The 23,495-nt window shown below is 37.0% G+C and overlaps 1 protein-coding gene across 6 annotated transcripts in view; it reads right to left on the bottom strand.

The window, feature by feature from the left end:
- Positions 1-5,116: 5,116 nt before the first annotated feature.
- TRUB1 (TruB pseudouridine synthase family member 1) overlaps positions 5,117-23,495 on the bottom strand; it is a 32,240-nt gene continuing 13,861 nt past the window's right edge. For 2 of the 6 annotated variants that reach the window (XM_042238478.2, XM_027960242.3), the window contains 5 exons: positions 20,452-20,533; positions 12,142-12,214; positions 10,601-10,821; positions 8,463-8,519; positions 5,117-7,673 (listed from right to left, as the gene is read on the bottom strand). In XM_042238478.2, coding sequence (XP_042094412.1) covers positions 7,414-7,673; positions 8,463-8,519; positions 10,601-10,821; positions 12,142-12,214; positions 20,452-20,533 — 693 coding nt within the window. In that variant the 3' untranslated portion in view covers positions 5,117-7,413. The remainder of the gene's footprint in view (positions 7,674-8,462; positions 8,520-10,600; positions 10,822-12,141; positions 12,215-20,451; positions 20,534-23,495) is intronic. The other 4 variants (XM_042238479.2, XM_027960243.3, XM_060404735.1 and 1 more) reach the window with 3 other exon arrangements.

Genomic DNA, 23,495 nt, shown 5'->3' with positions numbered 1-23,495 from the left:
ATGGCTGTTATGATGATGACTCATGGCCATCGTTATCAGAGGCAACTGTACCAACTATCCAATGCCTAAGAAAACGCTTAAAAGTGTTAGTCCCTCAGTCATGTCCAACTCTTTGCCATTCCATGGACTGTAACCTGCAAGCTCCTCTGTTCATGGGATTCTCCAGGCAAGAATACTGAAGTGGGTAGCCATTCCCTTCTCCAGGGGATCTTTCTGACCCAGGATTGAACATGGGTCTCCTGCTCTGCAGGCAGATTCATTACCATCTGAGACACACTCTTCTGCAAAAAATCAGGTTAGCTTCTTTTAAGAAAATCTATTTGATGATTATTGCTAATCATTTTTCCTCCAATTCTCTGGCTGTCAATTATCTAATACATCACTGAATAAAATCTCTTTCTTTAAACTGTCCATTCAAAGATGGATTATCTGAGAAGGCTCTAGTTCAGACTTTTTATTACCTCAGTCCTGGATTACAGCATTAGACTCAGTTCCAACTGACTTTCTGCCTATTTCCACTTCCTTTGAGCTTCCCTGGTGGCTCAGTGGTAAAGAATTCCCTTGCCAATGCAGGAGATACAGGTTCAATCCCTGGGTTGAAAAGATCTGCTGGAGAAGGAAACGCCAACACACTCCAGTATTCTTGCCTAGGAAATTCCATGGACAGATGTGCCTGGAGGGCTACAGTTCATGGGTTTCAAAAGAGTTGGACACGACTTAGCAATTAAACAACATTTCTACCTCTTTAGTTCCTGCCAGACACCACTGCCAGGTAAACCTCCTTAAAATAAAGCTTCCATATGAACCAGTCCCTCCTCTGAAGCTTTACTCAGTTCTGCCTTTCAAGGCTCCAAAAGATATCATGGCAATTTGCTTTTCTAACCATAACATAAATTCTCCTCTCCACCCAGACCATCCTCTTCTTTGCTGATTGAATGTGCCTTGTATACCACCATCTTTGCCAGAACTCTTCTCCCCTCCATCTGACTTGTTTCCTCTTTGAATAGTATCTATTGTTCAAGGCCCAACTCAGGTCTTCCTTCTTGAGGTAGCTGTCCTGGTCACTGAATGTCCATGTTCTCCTTCCTCTGTTCTCAGTAGGAGCTCAGCAAGTGTTTGCAGAAATTAATTATAGCTCCACTGAACATCAATAGCATTTTGGGGGCAATCTCACTCACTGATACAAAATTAAGTATTGTCATGTGGCACCACATATGTGTGCTCAGGCGCCCAGTCACCTCTGCCTGTTTGTAACCCAATGGATTGTAGCATGCCAGTCCCTTCTATCCATGGAATTTTCCAGTCAAGGATACTAGAGTGGGTTGCCATTTTCTTCTCCAGAGGATCTTCCCAACCCAGGGATCGTAGCCGGGTCTCCTGCATTGGTAGGCGGATTCTTTCCCACTGAGCCACCTGGGAAGCTCAGTGGTGTTACATAACTTTCTATATGTACATTTCTTGAGATCCTATTTGAAGTAAAGTGAAAGCTTCTTAAAGGCCTGAACCATGTCTTCAAAACTTTTGTATATCCTATATTGTTCTCCAGGCAAAGGCACTGTATACTTAAACTGACATACAACTGACCCTGATGCTGGGAAAGATTAAAGGCAGGAGAAGGGGGCCACAGAAGATGAGCTGGTTGGACGGCATCACCGACTCAATGAACTTGAGTTTGAGCAAACTCCAGGAGATGGTAAAGGACAGGGAAGTATGGCGTGCAGTAGTCCATGGGGTTGCAGAGTCAGACACAACTGAGTGACTAAACAACAACAAATACTTAAATAATAGGGAATAAAATCACCTAGTCAACACCTTTAGACAATATAGGCAGTTTGGCAGGCCAAAAGAACAGTCACGACTTAAGAAATCTGGCCTCTAAGTCTTAGCCTTACTAACGCATTAATTTGGAGCTAACGAAAATAAACTGAAAATGCAAGAAATTCAGATGACCTCAAAAGGATAAATGCAAAGGAAACCACGTAGACACATCAGAGACAAACTGCTGCAAGTCAAAGATAAAGCCTTGAAGGCAGCTACAGAAAACTATGCAAGCCAGAAGGTAACTGAACGATGCCAAAGTGCTTAATGGAAAGAAAAAAAAGTTAGCGAATCAAGATTTATATATCCAGGAAAACTGTAATTCAGAACAAAAGGTAAAATAAACACTGTTCAGACAAACAAAAGTAAAGGAAATTCAGTGCTCTCAGACTTGTGTTATAAGAAATGTTAGAGGAAATTATTCAGAAAGGAGTATGATACCAGATAGAAACTTAGATCTACATTAAAAAATGAAAAACACCAGGATGTAGATAAATATAAAAGTTTTAAAAACCTTTTTAGATTTAGAGGTATTCAGAAGATAACTAACAGTCAGGGGTCGGCAAGCTACAATATGAAGGTAAATATAGTTTTATTGAAACATAACCACATCCATTCATTTATGTGTAGTGTCAAGAGCTGTAACCTCTGGTCTAAAGCACCAAAGTAAAGAACAATTTAAAAAAAACCCAATATATTATAAAGTTTATAATGTAAAGTATATAATGTAAAAGCTTATAATGTAAAAGTATGAAAATAGCCCAAAATATAGAAGATATTTGAAGGTAATCTGTGATAAGGACATGTATCATAAACATAAAAAAATTTTAGAGAGGTAATATTAACAAGTCAATAGGGAGATATAATGGAATACTGCTGCTGCTGCTAAGTCGCTTCAGACGTGTCCGACTCTGTGCAACTCCACAGATGGCAGCCCACCAGGCTCCTCTGTCCCTGGGATTCTCCAGGTAAGAACACTGGAGTGGGTTGCCATTTCCTTCTCCAATATTCAAAACTGAAAGCTAATCAAGTGCCCATCATTCAGAAAAATGGATAAATGTAGGTATATTCACACAATGGAATGCTAAACAATAATGAGAATGATTTATGACTGTATACAAGACAATGGAAGAACCTCACAAATGTAATCGTGAGCAAAAGAAGCCAGACATAAGAGTATATATACTGTTCACTTTATTTATAGAAAGCATGAAGGCAGACAAAATAACAATCTGTAATGTTAGATGTGGTTACCCTTGGTGGTGGGGTGGGGTTAGAGGGCTAGTGACTGGAAAGAACTTTCTGGAGGACCTCCAGTGAATTAGTAACCTTCTGTTTTTTTAATTTAGTTGTTGGTTACACATGCTTGCTTTATGAAAATTTACTGGGTGATATATTTATGATATATGCAATTTTCTATATGGATATTAAATATCTGTAAAAATTACAAATATACATATATTAACTTTTCTGATACTTATATAAATATTTATGATATGCTGCTGCTGCTAAGTCACTTTAGTCATGTCCGACTCTGTGTGACCCCACAGACGGCAGCCCACCAGGCTCTCCATCCCTGGGATTGATATATACTTAAACTAAAACCCTGATGAAAGAATATGACAACACACACCAAAAGAGGGATTTGGGGAAAAAGTTGATGTTCTGTAAACTTAAAAAAGTCACAGTAATTTTGAAATAAATATATAGGTAAATAGTAAATTAAAATAGCAGAAGAATGAATTCATTAGCTGGGAAAAAGGTTAAAGGAAATTCTCTAAGAAGCACTGAGATAAAGAGCTGGAAAATATGAAAGAGTAATTAGACAGAATAAAGTGAAAAGACATAAATCTAACAGGACTGCTAGATGGAACAGATGTGATATTCAAAGAGATAAAGGATGAGGACTTTCCAAAATTGATGAACAACATGAAAGTTCAAGCTCAAAAAGAACAGGCTCTGAACAGAATAAACACAAATCATCTATACTCCAAAGCCTATGTTAGTGCTGCAAAAATTCTTAGCGATAGACTAGCTGTCTCCTTTGTTTTAAAGATAAGAATACTGAGGCCTAAAAAGATTAAGTGATTTGCCTCAATCAAAAAGCTAATAGTAGAGATGGAAATAATCTTAATATGTTATAGTTTAAGGCTTACTTACAGATAAGAGGAGCAAAATCGTAATTTCTGACTTCAACTTTCCTACTGGAATCATCACTTGTAATAGCAATATGAGATATTACTGTTCACAGAGAGAACTTAACTCAAGTTGAAACTATGAAGACATTACGGATTCAAGTGCATGCAGTTAAGTGTTTAACAAGTGATACTCAATAAATGATTAGGCCAGGCTACTGCTGCCCACATATACCTTAAAGAAGTAGTTTCAAGATAAATTTCCTATTTCAATTAACTACAAGACCATTATAATCATTTCAACCCCAAAAAACTTATATTTTTCATATTCCTCTATTTAAATGTTTCAATATTTTACAGTGCTTCTGAATTACAATTTTTCTGTTATATGCACCAACATATAAGGTAAATTACTTTCTTCCTTTGAAACAGAACTAATTAAACCTCTAAATGCCCACTGTAAGTCTGATACAAATTTCAAACTGGTCAGAGAGACAGAAAATGTACTAAAGACCTGATAGAAACCATTCTTTTCTTATGTAGTACAGTGAATAATTTCTGACGGTGGATCTCGAATAGGTATTAAGTCAAGTATTAAAGAAGAAAAGATCTAGTTAGTGTTTAGTTCTTATTCAAATTTTATAATTTTGAATTATCAGAGAAAAAATTATATTATATGATCCTGGATCTTAAAGCTATAATAAAAAAATTCTATGGCCAAGTCTGTTGACTTTTCAGACAATATTTTTCAGAAATATAAAAAAATTAAATGTCAAAATAAAATTATCTGTATATTCCAGGTGGAAGCATTTTCAGAAATTTCTAACACATGTTTTCTTACAAATAAGACAACTTTATTATGACATGAAATACATAGGCACAGATATTTCTTTAATATTTTGACTGAAGTGAAAAAAACAAAGCAATTGGTACATAAATACCAGACTCAGGAGAAAACTAACTCATTTTATGGATGAGTCAAACTTTTTAGAGCATCTTGATCAGTTACAGCTGCTTATGAAAGTTAATGTTTTAAATTTTCAATAAATTTTAACTTCATACTCATAAATCTGGCAACTATAAAAGAATTCTTAAAATTAGTTAGCAAATTTAGTCAGTAAAAATGAAAAATGAAACTAAAATAAGACAACAGACCACGAAAATACTTCTACCAAGTATTTACTGCACAAATAACTCACACAAATGTATAAAGAAACCATTAAGACATTTATTTATACAAGTGACAAAGTATATGAAAAAGTCACACAGAGGTAAATCAGCAATTTTGAACTCTTTTAACTTAATAAATTAGCAACAATAACATAAAACCCCCACCCAAAGCTGTAAACTTCTGGTGAACTGATATATTCAAATGGTAACACTATAAAATGTTACAACTCTCTGGGAAAGCAATAAGACAAACTTATTAAGAACCATAATACTGTTTATATTACTTCATTTAATAATTCCACTTCCAGGAACTTCTCTTAATAAAACTGAAAATAACCTAAGAATTTAGCAATAGGGAAATGGTTTAAATGAAGTAAAAAGATTAAATAATCATTATCAAAACTAAATACAAATAGTCAAATAACATGAAATAAAACATAGTTTAAAAAAGAGTAATACAAAATGAAAGTTCTGAAGTCACTGTATCAGGGTGGGGAGGATTATGGGTAATTTTTCCATTTGGCAAAATTTTCTTCAGTGTTTTCAGTAAAAGAAAAAGATCGGTTACCGTTTCAGAAAGTCACTTGTCTTTTCGAAACATTTACACGCTTTACCATTAGCAAACTATACATGCCAAAATTTAAGTTGCGAAACAGAGCCAAGGTGCCCCAGGTGCTTTCTATTCCTTACCAGGCAACGTGTGAAGGTGGACTGTCACCCGTCCCATTCCAACAGGAAGAGGCAACCACGGCCACCTTTGGTTACACAAACCGCAGGGCACTAGACACGGACAAGCAAAGCTGGAAAAGTTTCCATTTACAACTCTGTATGTCTGAAGTTTTATTTAAGGCATTATGATAACTAGCTCTTTTCCTTATCATTTTCTGTGTCACTTAAGAAAGCTCTAACATTTTCGTTTTAAAAATGCTGACAATACGCTGAAAGTGCTCTACTGAAGCATATAACTTTTTAGACTGAGTTTATATGAGGTTCACCATAAATACGACCATTTTTCTTTACGTATTTAAAATTTTGAGGTTAGAGGTTACAAAACAACCACCTTTGCAAGAAAGACAATCCATAAAAATCTAAAAATTCTTATTTGATGAAAATTTAACAACTCTTCCCTTTGAAACCATATTTATTTGAATAAATGTAGTGGGATTTGAACAGACTGGCTGCATTATATATTGCTTTCCCATAACAAAAGTATGAAGCACTCATTACACATGAAATTTATTCTTTTGGAATGTGACTGTTTTCAAAACTATGGTAAAGAGGGACAGGGACCTGTCAGTAGGCCACTTGAATGAAAACGTTTGAGAACAACTGTTTTTCAACATTTAAAGAGAAGGGATAAACTGCAAATATAGGGCAAACCTCAGTGTTTGTAAATATCACTTGAAAAAGCAAACTGAAAACAAAATACCAGGGGCTTGATACCCTAGAAAAAGGTATAAATAAATATTAAAAAATAAAGAAGTTTTTAATTGAAGACACATTTTTTAGCTTAATTTAAAAAAATTAGGTTATTTAGTATATTGGCACAGGGTGATCAACTGTATTGATTACCAGGAGAACATCTCATAGCTGCCGAAACATAAGCCATAGGAGCAGTCCTATGCTAATGGTAGAGTAGAGGTGAATTTAATTAAACATTTAGTTTTCTCTTTACATTCCATTAGTGGTAGCAGCAATAATTTGGTTCATTTACAAATATTTATTATAAAAGCTTATTGGTTTCCAAGATCTAAACAATCACAGCTATTACCAAGATAAGTGTAACATTATTAAAGAAAGGTTCTTAATAATCATAAACTCTCTAAAACGTAAGAGTTAAATAATGGCTTTTTCAAACATAGATAAGGAGTTTCAATAACCAGAGCCACCAGGAAGCCAAAATAAAGTCCAAGAAACAAATATACATTCACTTCATGACACCAAAGAAACATGTAGCTCATTGTTTTTCCCCTCTGATTACAAAATATGGTCAACTTTTTCATACGAGAAGACTTTTAAGAGAGATCAAAATCAGAAAGTTGCTTTTCCTGAATCTGATCTAACAGCATGACAATGTTCTATAGTACAGCAAGAAATGAACAAGTGCAGGGCTATTTATAATGTACAGCAAATAAACTGTGCACCATAGAAACCATAAATGATGGACATTTTTCTTCATGCAAAAAAAGAAAAAAACCCATAGGCATCATTTGTCTTTTGCACGAAGCCTGTCATTCTGCACACAGGATTCAAATGTCAACCAGGAAATGATAGCAATCCCAAGCTAGTCTTAAAGTGTCTTAATTACATCGTCTTCTCCCTTTGTCTCATTCAGAGTTATATACTCACAGCTCAAAACTTGCTCATTGGACTCCTCAGGTTTTGATTTTTTAAGTGCCAGCTCTGCTGGGAAAAGAGATGAGCACCGCTCAAGAGACTGTGCAATGTCATCAATCGTCCACTTGTCCTCGGGCAGGGCATGCTCCTCCAGGGTGAATGGTCCCTGCTTGGTTCGCGTCAGCTCTAGCACATTGGCACAGGAAGAGAGTTCTGTGACAACAAAAAAGAAAAAGAAAATGCACGATAAATGATTTAGTATTTCATAGTCTATCATTTTTCAAATGACTGAGGGACTCAATTCAAACCTTTCAAAACTACCCTAAATGTAATGTTGCAATCATCCAAAATAATAACCAGAAGCCTTGAGATTAAGAAATGATTAAGTAGCCAAATAATATTCAATAGCTCACCTAATAAACTGGTTTAAAGTTAGAAGGAACTGGCACTCACTTTTCTTATTTAACCCATGAAGCAACCTCCTGAGGTAATATTACTCTCACTTTGCAGATGAGGTAATGAGGCCTGTCCGACGACACCACAGCCAGCCAATGGCAGGGCCAGATTGCCAACTCCACGGTTGTTAGTAGGACGATGGCTTCTGGGTTGTTTGAAAAAATTTGACATGTAGCAATGAAAACAATTTTTTTTTTTAAAGGAGTAATCTTTTCTTTTTGTCCCTACTTTTGAGTTAAAACATTTTATGCTTGAAAAAAAAAAAATGTTGGTCCTTAGATTCACTATTCACATCTTCATTTTCTGTTCCTCTTTTTCTCCTCCCTTCCATTACAAGCATTTCACTGCAGCTGTGGATGCTGCTAATTGTCTGCCATAAACCTAGAATGCTTTTAAGGCTGAAAGCACAGCCTTCAGTACTGGCACAGTACTGGCACAGCTCCTAAGGCCAGTACTCAGAGACGTGAAAAATGGAAAATTCCTTTTTCCCATCAAAAAGGAATACTACTCTCTAAATGGTAATTCATAATTCATCTTTATGCTTACCTTTGCCAATGTCACTGACCAAGCTTCTGATATAAAAACCTCCTCCACATTCGACATCTGGAATGTTAATAGTGACATGGTGAATTGCTAAGCTCCTATGAAATCCACTTTACATAGAAATGATGCCCCTAAACAAATGTAAAAATGCACTATGCAAACAATCATGTGATAAAATATTTATGTGCTAAAACATAAATTATTCATCCAGCAGCATATGTGTGAGACTGAAAAGTCAGAGTGTGGAGAAAGCAAATAGCAGAAACTCATGAGCATGTTTTAAATTACATGGCAAGTCATACCACTTTAATACTTCAGCCTTGTTCATTTAATAGGTTTTAAATAGTCAGAAATCTCAGCTTTGCTATCATGAGCTGCAGACTTAAAAAAACATTTTTCAGATTTGCACATCTTATTCATTTAATAGGTTTCAAATGGTTAAACATCTCAGCCTTGCTATCATAAGATGTAGATTTTAAAAATATTTCCAGATTTACATACTCAAAAAATACAACAAACAAACAAAAATTCCCTTTTCAGTGGCAGGAATTATGTTTGGGGTAATATATTAGAGAGAACTCAGCATATTTAAATGTTCTTTTGGAAATATTCCTGAAAAAAAATCATGAAATAACTTAAAATTACACAATGTACCAGAACTGACTGCATGTCTTAACAGCTTCTTAGCTTAGCCAGTATAATACACGTTTATTGGTTAAGAGCAAGGCTCTGGATTATTTTTATTCATCCACAAGACATCCTGAAAAGAACTGTATTTCCACACAAAAAGACCACATTCCACCTGTTTCTAGCTTAGCATACAAATAAAGTTATTTGAGGGAATTAATCAAAATTTCCCACTTAGGTATTTTAATTTTTTTTTTTCCCCATCAGCTCAAGGTGGGAGCCACTGCTGAGATTAAAAAAAAAAAAAAAAAAAAAAAAGAGCACTAGGACCAATTGGAGCTGTGCTACATTCTTGCACTATATTTGACTTTGATGAAAAGAGTCAAATGTGGCCTACTATAAACTCCAATGAACAAACGCAACTGGAAAAATCTGAGGGTTTTTTTTTTTTTTTTTTTTTTTTACTTTCATAGATAATATCTGCTTTGCCAACACAGCTGATGCTTTTTCATGGAACATAGTAAAACACTTTTTAGCATATTTGTTTCATTGTTTGTCTAATATTTTAGAATCAGGGAACTTAAGGAGTGACTTCCTAAAAAAAATCGTACAAAACTCACAATCTACAGGAACTTACATTAAATAATAATGTCAAAAAGAGAAAAAAGAGCAACAAAGTTTAGAAAAAAAAGATTTGGGACATTACTTCTAAAAGTCAACCCATTCCGAATGCACCATGAAATTAAGAACAGGGTCAATTTCAGGGAGCAGGATCAATTTCAGGGAGATTGAAGATTAAGAAGAACTACAGCTTTTGATTTTTCACAACTCTTACACATTCAGGGCTTTAGCCAGGAGATCATAAAATTTTCAAACAATAGAAAAAGCCTTTTTGGGTTTTAAATTTGTTTCAAATATTGATTATAGATAAATTCAATTTGTTAATTTGAATTAAACTTGACCACATGTCCAGGAATACATTTCTGCATTACCCATTACTCCTACATTTTCATTATCTTTAGCAGTAATTTGCTGGTGACAAAGAGAAAGAATACTCAGTCAACTTTTAGAATTTCTTGTTCAAAAACTGAAAAAGCATTGTTTTAAAAGGACAAATAAATGTTAATTAAAAATACTGAGTGTAAACTATCAGGTACTAGCCAAAATGGGAAACAAGTGTTCATAAGACAATAAAATAGAAAATACAAAATTTTGAAAATATGTATTCCTTACCTACTCTTCTCTATAGAGATCCAAAGCATGTTACTTACAACTTTATAGTAAGGTAATATAAGAAACTCAGATGATTCAGCACAACTCTGAACCCCTATAGAGCCATAGGTATTCTCATCATATGTGTTGTCAAAAAGTTATTAACAAATTCTAACCTTCTTTAAATTCAAACTTTAAAAAATTTCCAATATCCTCGGGATCCATTAAAATTACAGAAAAGTAGCCAACTCTAAAATAAAGGCACATGTAAATACAAACGATTTCCGATTTCTCCATCTTACCTAGTGTGAAAAATGGTGGCTGGAATTTCTGAAGGGAGAGACTGTATACAGTAACTGGCCTGGCGGGCTTTGCTTCCACTTCTTCACCTCTCTTCATCAAAGCTGAAAGCCTCTGGCCATCTTTCTTCAATGCAGAATAGCTTGCAAAGTAGAGGAGGGAGACAGAGAGAGAAGAAGGGAGCAGGAATAGAGAGAGATTGAGAAAGCGAGAGAGAATAATTCTAGATTACAGCGTGGAAAGAGAAGATGATTAGCAGCCTTTTCAACTGAAAATCCTTCTAAGAATGAACTCTTTTTTCTTCTAATCTACTCCACACTGGTGTCGGGGATAGAGATCCTAAATATCTTTGAGGCTAATACAGTTCATTCTGGCACTCAGTGAGCAATGTTGTCAATATTCCTCTTTAACCATCTTCCTGGAGAAGGTCTATTCATGTCTTCACTGGTCCTCATTCTGGGTAAAGGGTACAAGGCATCCAGTAACAATGATCTCAGCTATATTTCCTTGAAACAATGTTATTTCCATTGTAACTATATTCATTTTCATATGAAAGTTAGCAAAATGTTTCCAAAGAAAAAATAAGCAAATAATCTACTTAACAGGACTTAACTTTGTGTGATTAAGTGTGATTAGTCCACAAAAATCCTTGGAACAATAACAGGGAAGAAAATCCTAAGACGATTCTTAAATATATAGATGTTTACTATATCTTAACAATAGTGATCCAAAATAATGTTCGTTCAGATCCTGCTACAATTTCTAAGTCTTCCCATTTGAGGCAAAATTATAAAGAAACATTTCCCCATAGATATTTCAGTGTTCTTAAAAAACACTAAGATTTAAAAAAAAACAAAATTCTAAAAGAATTTTTAGTAACATATCCTGACACATTCTATATGCCATTTGAAAAAAAAGGAAGCAATTTGCTTGGAATTATAATGTGCACAAAAATATGGCTTAGGTGGTAAATCAATATATTTTTAATAAGTTATAATTCTCATCTGCTTCATTTGTTGCAGAGAATTGTGAAATATAAGACTCTGGGCCCAAAAAGAATGGTCCCAACACCGGACAGGAAGTGTCAACTGGACTCTAAAGCATAACTCTGATGCCTGTACCAGACGGGACTGGTCTCTTTTCCTGCTGTTCTGGGAAAAGCAACACGTCTTCTGCTCTCCGTAACTGCCCTGATGACTACAGGTAGAATCAGAAAGACCAACAAACCCTGGAAGAGCACAGATGTTAGGCTGGGGCAATATCAAGGGACAAAGGAGACTGCACCCCGTGTGTGTATGCGCTGTGCTCAGTCGTGTCTGACTCTTTGTGACCCCACTACTGGAGCCCACCAGGCTCCTCTTAAAGACATGAGAGGCTCTGTATCCTGTCTGAATCAGGGTCACCTCACTTGATCAGTTGCTAGGTCTAAAACGTGCCATGCCGTAAAGTAAATGGAAGCCCCTCTCCTTTTTCTTCATTAACGTGATGTCAGCCACTGGAAAATAAAATTAAACATTTCTTCAAATTCAACAATTGAACTTACAGGGGAGGTACTTGCATTATATTCCCAGTGAATTTCTGTAGAATGCTTTCAATATCTTCTTGTGTTATTTTATCTGCCAAAAATGAACCCAAAAAAGTGACACTAAAACAATCACGGAAGTACATATGCTATTTTCACAGTACTCACAACTCTGAAAAAAAAAAAAAATTTCAACAAAGCACTTATTACAGTATACATTTTGTAGGTCAAATTCTACCTTGTTGAGACGGATAAAATACACAATAATGAGACAAAAGGGGGAAAGTCTTATACTGTCCAGTATTAAGACTAAATTCAACTTCCTACGCTTCATTTTTTTCTCCATTAACAAGAATCCAATTATTTTATGTGCATTGACTACATGCTCACTAGGGCCTTCAGAAGACCTAAGGAAAATGCTGCATTAGCTACAGAAATGGTCCTGCAGTGACCAAAACTAATGTGGCACAAATGAAGTAGAAAAATACCCACAAAGTTATATCTAAGGTTCTCCAGGGTTCAGATATTATAAACAACTACGTAAGTTATTGAAAGCTATCAAATACCAATCACATTTAAAATTTTACCTGATAGACTTCAAAACTGTTGTCTGTATGGCATGGTATGAATTTCCTACACTCACATGTTAACTCTGTCCCCAAATAAAGCTGTATTTATCTGTCTCCTTCCCCCTCTTCACTGCTCTTAGAATTTCAGTCAGGAGCCTGGTCTCAAAAATAAGCCAGTGTAAGAAAGGAAATATATTGGGTTGGTTCCGGTTTTGATGTTATGGAAAACGTGAATGAACTTTTTGGCCATCCCAATACATAACAAAGACTCTGTCTGTCTTAAGTCATGTTTTCAGCTTTTGTTTGATACTCTTTCAAACAAAATGATGCAATATTAAAATACTGTTCTATAATTTTAACAACTGGAAACTAACACACTGAAATTCAATATTGGGGATTTTCACATATAGATAATTATACAAATTTCATATTCAGTAAAAAACTAGGTTACAGAAATATTCTATAACTTCTATAAATTATAGTCAATGGAAAGAAATTAGTCTTCTATTTTCACTCTGTAGGAAATTTACTTGAACTTTTTATCCTGGTATATACATGTTGCATTTGATCTTATTTGAACAATATTAAACAAAAACTAATTGTTGTGTTTTGAACTACTGTACTAACACCAGAATAAAAATTAAAAGACAGCAAGGAACACTGTCCAGATTTTAATATCAGTGCAGCAAGAGAGCTTTAATCTCTGTGTGACCTTGATCCTTATGAGCTAAATATGAACAAAAGACCAGAATCTACAAGATCCAAATAGAGAACACCTATAAAACTCAAAAGAATAGCACCTAGCAGCTCCAAAAAGGTAGAGCTGAAATGCCCATCTTGTTCAAATTGTTTTACAAACAGATGTATCTCATGATATGAATGAGGATTTTTTTCCATGAAAAATGTTTACTCTCTTGAAACCTTAAGACATAATTACTGTTGATATTTTAGTTATGCAAGACTTCCAAATCTAGAGAGCCAATGCTTCCACCATGCTGGTAATTGCTGAAAGAAATGCCACTGCTGATAAAATTGCTACAGTTCATAATTTAGTCATCCATACATTTTAAAAATAAGCGCAAACAGCTTTCTAGTTCCACCAAGCTGGTCTCTTTACTGACATTTCTGCCAAGGCCAATTCCCCTGTCCTGCCTGGGTGACTCATTTACTGATATTGTCCCACACAAGGTGATGAGATGTATTCTTTCTCATTCTACTTCTGCCATGGTGTCGCCTTCTGACTTAACATCCTAGGCAGGTATGGTTTTGCTGTTCATTCTGCAATTAATCACTCACAATTTTTAACAGCTATTTTATATATATATATATGTATATATATATATATGTAGGTATTATCTCACCAATGGAATTCTAATGTCCTAAGCTTTTCTTCTTATATAATGCACACAATTAAGATAGTGCTCAAGACATTCTTGTTGAATTTAATTTGCTGAGGAATAATAGAATCTCAAGGTCAAAAGAGCATTCCTGGTCACCTAGGAATCATTTATTTGATGCTTGAATCACCAGACAGAAAGCCTATGCAACAAAAAAAAATTTTTTTTATGAAATTCAATAGTTGTTCATGATTAAAAAAACAAACAAATGGCAAATTAGGAACAGAAAGCAATTTCCTTACTTTGATAAGAAAACTAAAAAGCCTATAGAAAAAAATCTATAAAAATAAGGCACAAAATTTGCTCTTTCAGATAACAAGATTTATTCTAAAACTACAGCAATTAACATAGTTTGGTGTTAACACAAGGATAAACAGACCAAATGCAAGAAAATAGATTCCAAACAAACCCACGCTTATAAGATGCTTGATTTGTGATCCAAGAAACAAGGTAGCGGGGAAAAGTGCTGAGTGAACTGGATATCCACACAGAAAAAAACGGTAGACTGTAGATGTAATATGAAAGGCAAAGCAATAAAGCTGCCAGAATGTAGAAAAATATCTTAATGCTTTTGGCATGGGAAAAGTTTTCTTAAACAGGATGCTAAAAAATTAACCACAGACTAAAGTAAAATCAGCAACTTCTGTTTTCCAAAAGACACAGCTAAGAGAGTTTTGTAAAAGACAAGCTACAGAGAAGACAATATCTGTAACACACGTGATCAAACAGAAGAGCACATATCCAGAGTTGTTTGGGTTTTTTTTTTTTTCCATAAAACTCATACAAATCAATCTTTAAAAAAAAAAAAAAGTGACTCAATAGCGAGGGAAAGAAGAAACAAAACAAAGAAGTGGGCAAGAGACCTGGACAATAAACAAAGATGGCTTAGTACCCAAAAAACACATGATAATCCTGCTGAATCTCATGGTGTGTGTTAGTTGCTCAGTCGTGTCTGACTCTTTGCAACCCCACGGACTGTAGCCTGCCAGGCGTCTCTGTCCATGGGATTCTCCAGGCAAGAATACTGGAGTAGGCTGCCATTCCTTCTGCAGAGAATCTTTCTGACCCACGGATCAAACCCTGGTCTCCTGCATTGCAGGCAGATTCTTTACGGTTTGAGCTGAATCTCATTAGTAATGAAATTAAGGCCACAATGAAACACTATGACCTACTGATCAGAATGGCCAAAACGAAAAACGTTACTCATTACCATGTGCTGCCAAGGGTGTGGTACAAGTAGAATGCTTATACACTGCTGGTAGAAATGCAAGGTTGTACAACCATTTTAAGAATTACTTGTCAATTTCTGGTACAGTAAAATATGCACTTACCCTATGACCCAGCAATCCCACTTGGGTATATATCAAGGAGAAATTATTGCACGTCTATCAAAAGACAGGCATAAAATAGCAGCTTTATTCATAAAGACATAGCAGCCTTATTCATAAAGTCTCAACCTGGAGTCAACACAAATATCTCATGACAGAAGAATATGTATGCATACACACACACATCTCTCTACATATTTTATATAGATGCACATAAATGTATGAGTGTGTGGGTGCTAAGTCACTTTAGTCAGGTCCGACTCTCTGCAACCCTATGGACTGTAGCTTGCCAGCATCCTCTGTCCAGGGGGATTCTCTGGGCAAGAATATTAGAGTGGGTTGCCAAGCCCTCCTCCCGGGGATCTTCCCAACCAAGGGATCAAACCTGCATCTCTTAGGTCTCCTGAATTAACAGGTGGCTTCTTTACCACTGATGCTACCTGGAAGCCCACATAAATGTCTATGTATATGTACATATATGGGCTTCCCACGTGGCGCTAGTCGTATAAGAACTCACCTGCCAATGCAGGAGATGTAAGAGAGGCAGGTTCGATCCCAGGGCTGGAAAGATCCCCTGGAGGAGGGCATGGCAACCCACTCCAGTATTCTTGCCTGGAGAATCCCATGGACAGAGGCTTTGGTGGACTACTGTCCAAAGGGTCACAGAGTCAGACACGACTGAAGCAACTTAGCACATGTACCTATACATACCTTTTTCGCACAGTAGCATAGGCAAAGCTATACTATAGTTTTAGGATTATCAGCAAAGTGTTGGATGTTAGAATAGTAGTCATATTTAGAAAAGAGAGATGTTATAGTCACTGGGATGGGGCAGGAAGGGGGCTTCTAAGGATTTTTCTTTTTTTTAAGGATTTAAAATATTTATTTATATTTTTGCTGTGCTGGGTCTTCACTGCTACACACGGGCTTTCTTTAGTTGTGGCAAATGGAGGCTACTCTCTAGCTGCTGTGTGGATTTCTTACTGTGGTGGCTTCTCTTGTTCCACAGGCTCTAGAGCGAGTGGGCTTCAGTAGCTGAGGCATGTAGGTTCAGTAGTTGTGGCTCCTGGGCTCTGGAGTGTGGGCTCAGTAGTTGGGTCTCAAGGGCTTAGGTGCCCCATGCCATGTGGAATCTTCCCAGACCAGGGATCGAACGGGTCATCCCTCACCACAAGGCGGGTTCTTAACAACTGGACCACCAAGGCAGCCCCCTCTATTTCTTGACTAGACTGGGAGCTGCATGGATGTTTGTTTTCTGATAGTTCATTAAGTTGTAAACTTACACTTTCTTCACTTTCCTTTATTTGCATAATACTTTATAAGAAAAAAGTTTCAATATAAATAAAAGGTACCATGGGATGACTGATGCCCAGCTACACCTTAGCCCCAATACAGTGTGTGCCTTATTTGTTTAAATGACAACTGGAGACCCAATTCAACTTTTCAGCTTCCTCTAGGAAATGTGGGCAAGCCAGACCACAATCCAGGAGGAACCACTTGCATCAGATACAACATTAGCGGCATCCATTCGAGAAGAATTGGCAACATTCTATTACGGAACCAAGAGGTGGTGGTGTTTAGAACAGAGGATTAGCAAGAGATGGCCCTTACAGTTTACATTTTTTGCCTCCCAGTAACAAAGCCACAGGAGGCATAGAAAAAAGCTATTCGCATCACCAGAGCAGTAAGGCCTTCCCAGAAGCTTGGCTCACCTCCAAGACAGCTTGGGAAGCCACAGCCTCAATGTCCTGAGCTCCCTGAAGAACAGATGAGCACACTGGAGCCATGTATCCTCAGAGACACACCGTACCTGAAATGTAATACCTCACTGTGGCTGAGAAAAGAGCAGCAGAAGGTAGGAAGATGCTTTGTCTTTCCTGGGACTTCCCTGCTGTCTTTTCAAGGCCTCTATCACCAGCCTGGTTTATTCATACCCACTAAATACTTTATTCTACATGCCACGCATTGCTCTAAGCATCAAAAACCAAGAGAGACATGGTCTCAGCCCAGCTTAGGAATTAATATATAAAAATATATTAAATAAATGGCAAAAAATACTATTTAGAAATAACAGAAGGTGTCAGGATAGATAATAAAAGGGCCCTATTAATAGGGTTTGAAGGTTGAGTCTGAGCTAGAGACTCATTTTGTATGGCTAAAAATAGTAATTTGTCTAGATAGGATAAAGTGACCCAAGGTCATTCAGGTGCCATTTACTGCATAACCCCTTGTTTTACCCAGATGGCGGCTGTTTTCAATGGGTCAATTAAAAGCTGTATTTTTTATTGCTGTGATGACTGGTGGGCAGCGACAGCAGCAGCACTTAATAGGAGGCCCAGAGACGCCAGAGCGCCTGTGACGTGCATGGGCAGCACAGCGAGGAGCTGTCCACACTCTGCACGAGTGCCGGGCAGCTGCCAGATGCTCCAGCGGGCAACCTTCTGTTTAGAGTTACTTGAGGCTAGCGCTGGGCTTCCCTTGTGGCTCAGGTGGTAAAGAGAATCCGCCTGCAATGCAGGAGACCGGGGTTCGATCCCTGGGTTGGGAAGATCCCCTGGAGAAGGGAAAGGCTGCCCACTCCAGTATTCTGGCCTGGAGAATTCCATGGCTTGTCTAGTCCACAGGGTCGCAAAGAGTCAGACGAAACTGAGCGACTTTCACTTCATTTAGGCTAGAACCGGAGTCCATTTTCCACTTAAATACAGAATTTTTTGTACAGTCTTGTTGCTTAGTTGCCAAGTTGCACATGACTCTTTTGCGACCCCATGGACTGTAGCCCACCTGCCGCCTCTGTCCATGGGATTTCCCAGGCAAGGATGCTGGAGAGCTGCCTTTCCTTCTCCAGGGGATCTTCCAGACCCAGGGATTGAACCTGCGTCTCCTGCACTGCAGGCGGATTCTTTACCACGGAGCCACTGCAGAAGCCCCCAAATCATTCTCTCCTTCAGGCGCTCCCACAAGGAGATACTGAACTTTCCAGTACTGAGTCATGAACACAACACACCTGTCTGTCTGCACTTGACTTGTGGCATTCACAGCGATTGATCTGTAAGTATCTGTCATATATATGTATCTGATTACTTCATGAAGACTTTCAGTGTAGTAATATCTGTGCATTTACATACTGATATGACTATTTTACTATAAATTCCCTTTATTTCTTCTTTATAGTCCATTTACTATAGTACATTGATTTTTTTTTTTTTAATGTGTAGGTAGGGGAGAAAACCTCTGAGTTTTATTTCAGCATAATAAAGAAGGCATTACAAAATACCGGTTACAGGTCTTAGGATTAAGTCTCAGAGGGTTGAGAACACAGGTCCTAGTTCTCCATATGACACAAGTTTCTTAAGGATACAAGGTAGGTTTTATATTTATTTCCCCCTTGGTACCCGCTGTGCAGCTTAAACAGATGACAAACTATGCTGACTTACCAAGAGCATACCGAAAAATCATGTCAATCAGCAAAACTCTCTGAGCTCTCATTTTCTGGGACTACAAACAGTGTTCAGTCAACTATAGGGAGCTCTCCTTTTGAGGGCCTAAAGAAACTTGTTTCGTTTCTTAGATTCTCAGATTTCAAGATTATAAACAGATGATTTTAACACACTAACTTACTTTCCTTAAGGTAAGTAAGGTCATAAATGATACAATACAAAGTATAGTTTTTAAAAATTCCAAAATGCTTCAGGGTAGTCCTTCCTACCAGTGTATATTTAAGTGGTTCATTACCCTGGTCCTCTTGTAATATTCCCTACTCAAAGAACTGCACCATCATGTAACAGTTTTAAAACCCAGAAACCTAGATCTTTTTTAACAAACTTCCTCTCTGTCCCCATCCAACCAATGACTCTCACCAACTTTACCGCCTCACCATTCTTCTAACTATATATAAACTGACATATGATGTAGGATACTCTGGAAATCTCTGACATCCTCCTAGCCCTCTTTAATCTTACAAGCATTCTGGCTGAAGATTACGGCTGGGTTTCCATTAAGTGGGCATACGCTGTTATTTCATAATAATAATAATAATGATCTCAAGGTTAATTCAACATTTATTTTTTAAAAGACTCAAAATAAATTGGTGATTTTTCTCTTCATTGTGGTGCTTGATTAATCATGCAAGATACTAAGCCACATATAAATGTTAACAGGACAAGAGAAGCCATTATGAACAAGGAGACGGCTGGTCTCTCTACTGGGGGAATATGTAATATACATTAAGACCACTCAACACAAAAACATAGGGAAGCCGATGTTAAACTGCCTAAAGCTACATTTAAAAAGGTAACATTAAGCACAGGCAGAAAACAAAACAAAACAGAAAGCTTACAAATAATTCAGTTGATGACATAATAATTTAGGTGAACTGACGGTACAAAAACCACAACTGCTGCATTATAAATAGCAGAAGCACTACGAGAGTTGCTAGGAAACCATTTCATTTATCTAGCCTTTCTTAAAGAAGTGAAAGAAGGGATGGTAGAAAAATTAAAGTGTGCCTCAGTGAATTCTGTTTATTTCCAGAGAAATAGCTTTCCTTTTGTTATGTCTTTTTGTATACTCCAAAAGCACAGGAATATGGTCAATTTTAAAGTATTAAACCTAGTACATTTATTTCAACAGCTATGAGATAATTATATACACCAAAACCAAAACAATAACAATGACAAGATGCAGGTAAAATCGAGCAAGAGAGCAAGAGAATTTCTCTGCTTTGTTTCACCTAAGACTAGGAAGAATGTCCTAGATCCTATCTATTGTATAAGTGGTTTTTGCCAAGGGAGTTATTCGGAAGAATTCTGCATGTTAAAAAAATATTGATTATAGGAAAAGGCAATTACTGCAATTCTTTACTAATAGGCATACCATATAAGCAACAATGTGATAAACAATTTCCAACCTTTTTAACCTACAGAAATGTACTGACAATTAAAATCACCGGAAACATAAGAGGCTTATTTTTAAATTCCAAATTCAGAGAAACTTCCTTTAAATATTAGAAACAAGGACTACATATGATGAGCTTCATACCATAAGGTTTTTCTTCTGTTACTTTCCCTGTAGAATCTAGCGTGTCAGTAGCCTTCCCCAGTTCCCCAATGGCAATATATCTCTAGAGGAAGAGACACAAGAGAGGGAAACAGGCCATAAGGTAAAGAACTGTTATGCATCTCTTAAAGCTTATACAGAACCTTACTAATAAACCTAACTGATACAAAATAAAGGCAAAATCAATAGACTGTAACTTCTTGGTTAGTTGTTGATATGTGGGAAGCATTGTATAAAGTGAGGAACAGGCAAAAATTTGCCAAACCAGCCAACATGACAAGGAAAAATCTGATTTTATTGATAATCATCGCTTATAAATATACAGTTCTTGTTGTTCAGTCGCTAAGTTGTGTCCACCTCTTTGCTACCCCATGGACTGCAGCATGCCAGGCTTCCCTGTCCTTCACTATCTCCTGGAGTTTGCTCAAACTCATGTCCATTGAGCTGGTGATGCCATCCTATACTGTACAAAAAGTTTTAAAAATCAGTTTTCTACTGGGCAGTGTAGACTGTGAAGGAAAAAATTTAAATATACCGAGGAGTAGAGATAATGGTACAGTAATCCCCTACTTAGTCATCACAAGATTCAATAATCTGTTGCTGTTGCTCAGTTGCTAAGTCGTGTCCGACTCTGTGACCCCATGGATTGCAATAATTTTACTCCACATGCAATTAAAATTAATTTTAAATTATTATTTCTCATATGAAATACCAAGCTCAGTCTTAGGAACTTGACTATGCATTTAAACAAAAGCTAAACACGTAAAAAAAAAAAAACTAGTATAGCAGAGATAATGTACATATGTGTTTCTTGTAAGAAGAAATGGCTACGTCTTAAGCTCTCTGAAAGGATAAGTGTCACTTCTCAGAACTGCTCATTACTCACAAGTGAAGAATTAGATCACTCCTAGTTAACTGAGGATTGTTCTGCTTTCTGTCTTGGGTTTCACTGGTACTACCTATTCTTTATTCTCCTCTCGTTTGGTCAAATTCAAATTTCATTTCGAGGATCACAGGAATTAGCAAAAAAAATGCAAGGAACAGAATTCTCACTGAAAAGAATAGGCAGTTATGTGAGCAATTTAAGCTGGAGTACTCTGCAGAAAAATGAGTTTATTAATGATAAGCTTATTATGCTACCACACTGAAACATAGTTTTGAATATCTTCATTAACAAGGAACAGCTCTATACAGTGCATAAAATGTAAGTCCTTCAAATTTTTCAATATAGTACTTATGAAATATAATGAATATTAATAGAGTGCAAAGAAAAGGTGCAAATTGGACGAACCTCTGGAGAAAGTGGATTAGAGATGCTCCAACTTTAGAGAATTGCTAAGTTTCACAGGAGGAGCTTTACTCAAGTCACACTTCGCAGTTGACACTGATTAGTTAACCTAAAAATGCTTGTGTACACCTGGGGGAAATTACTGTCCTCTGAACACATCTGGGGGGGAACATCTGTAGACCCCAGTGACAATACCCTTCAATGGTTGGAGGGGATACGAAGGCTGCTTTCTGCTGAAATGCTGGCTTTGCCTACAGGCACTATGGTTTTTCTCCACATAGACACGAGAGTAGGCCTATACCTGGGAAATGCTAGTTAAGAGCATTTTCACAGCACCAGCAATCTCGTAACAGAACATCAACCCTTCCATGGCTCATCTGGTTTCAAAAGCACATATAAATAACCAACTTTTAATCAGCAATATAGGAAGCTAATAAAGATAACACTCCAAAACCTCATCAAAGGCTGTTACTTCAAGGTACATCTGCCATCCAGATTCTCCTGAATGACTACTGGCTCAAGGAAAGTGTAATTTAGGGAAGACAGTAAAGGGACTGTGAATCTATTGCTTTCTTCTGGGTAAGCTATATTCCATACTTAGATCAAGTTAAGACAAAGGGATATGTTCACCTAACCCCCTTAGAATCATTTTACCTGTTGTATTTCATGCAGAGCCACTTCTACACGTTGTAGAACTATTTTTGAGAACATCTATCATTCAATCTCCCTTACTGTAAAAAATTTCTTTTTGACTTTAATGCCCAGAGTAAAGTTTCTTCCTTAAATAACTGGCATGCTTCCTCTTTCTCATCAATGTCATATTTTTGCCTAGGCCATCAAAAAGTCAGAGATAGAAATAAAATGAACGAAATTAACTGCATTCAAGATTTCCAACAGAAATTGCTTGAATAAAATTATGGCATCTGTAGTTAGAGTGATCCAACAGGCCTGTAACTCAGGAGGGAGAGATTTGGGGATAGATGAAACACATGGAAACAGTAATAACAGTATTTACTGAGCAACTTTTGTATAACAGGCACTGTTCAGAAAACCTATGTGCTTTTTTTACATAATACACTCAGAACCCCAAAACAGAATACAGCGAGAAAAAAATTACTCAAGAGGAAGTTGATCATTGGCAGAGCAAAGCCTGGAAGGAGAGAAAGCTAATGATAATGACAGGAAAGGCTCTTTTCTTAAACCTTGCTCTGATCTGACTGGGTAGGAAAGCATATAAGGAGTGGTGGTGGCGTAGTTGCTAAGTCACATCTGACTCTTGCCACCCCATGGACTGTAGCCCACCAGCCTCCTCTGTCTAAGGGATTTCCCAAGCAAGAATACTGGAGTGGGTTGCCATTTCCTTCTCCAGGGGATCTTCCAGACCCAGGAATCAAACCCGAGTCTCCTGCATTGCAGGCGGATTCTTTACCTCCGAGCCACCAGGGAGTGGGATGCTCTAAATAACTTGTGGTCTTTACAAAATGAAGGCGAATTAATCCAATGGCCTAAAGAGTTTAATGAAGAGGTTAGTTCTCTACTCATTAATTGATAGTGTTGCATGGACTGGTATTTAGCACACTGAACAGGATTCTAAGGATGTCTCTTGGTTCAGCAGGAAAGAGTGTTAGGCCCTGTTTCATTAGCAACCTCTTTCATTAGGACTGGATGGTAAGGCCTCGGGGTATATGATATGGTTGTTACCTAAACATTGAGTATCTGCCGTCCTGGAACTAGATAT

Source organism: Ovis aries, chromosome 22 (genome assembly GCF_016772045.2).
Source record: "Ovis aries strain OAR_USU_Benz2616 breed Rambouillet chromosome 22, ARS-UI_Ramb_v3.0, whole genome shotgun sequence".
In the NCBI taxonomy this organism is placed as follows: Eukaryota; Metazoa; Chordata; class Mammalia; order Artiodactyla; family Bovidae; genus Ovis; species Ovis aries.
This window is presented reverse-complemented; position numbering and strand designations above follow the sequence as displayed.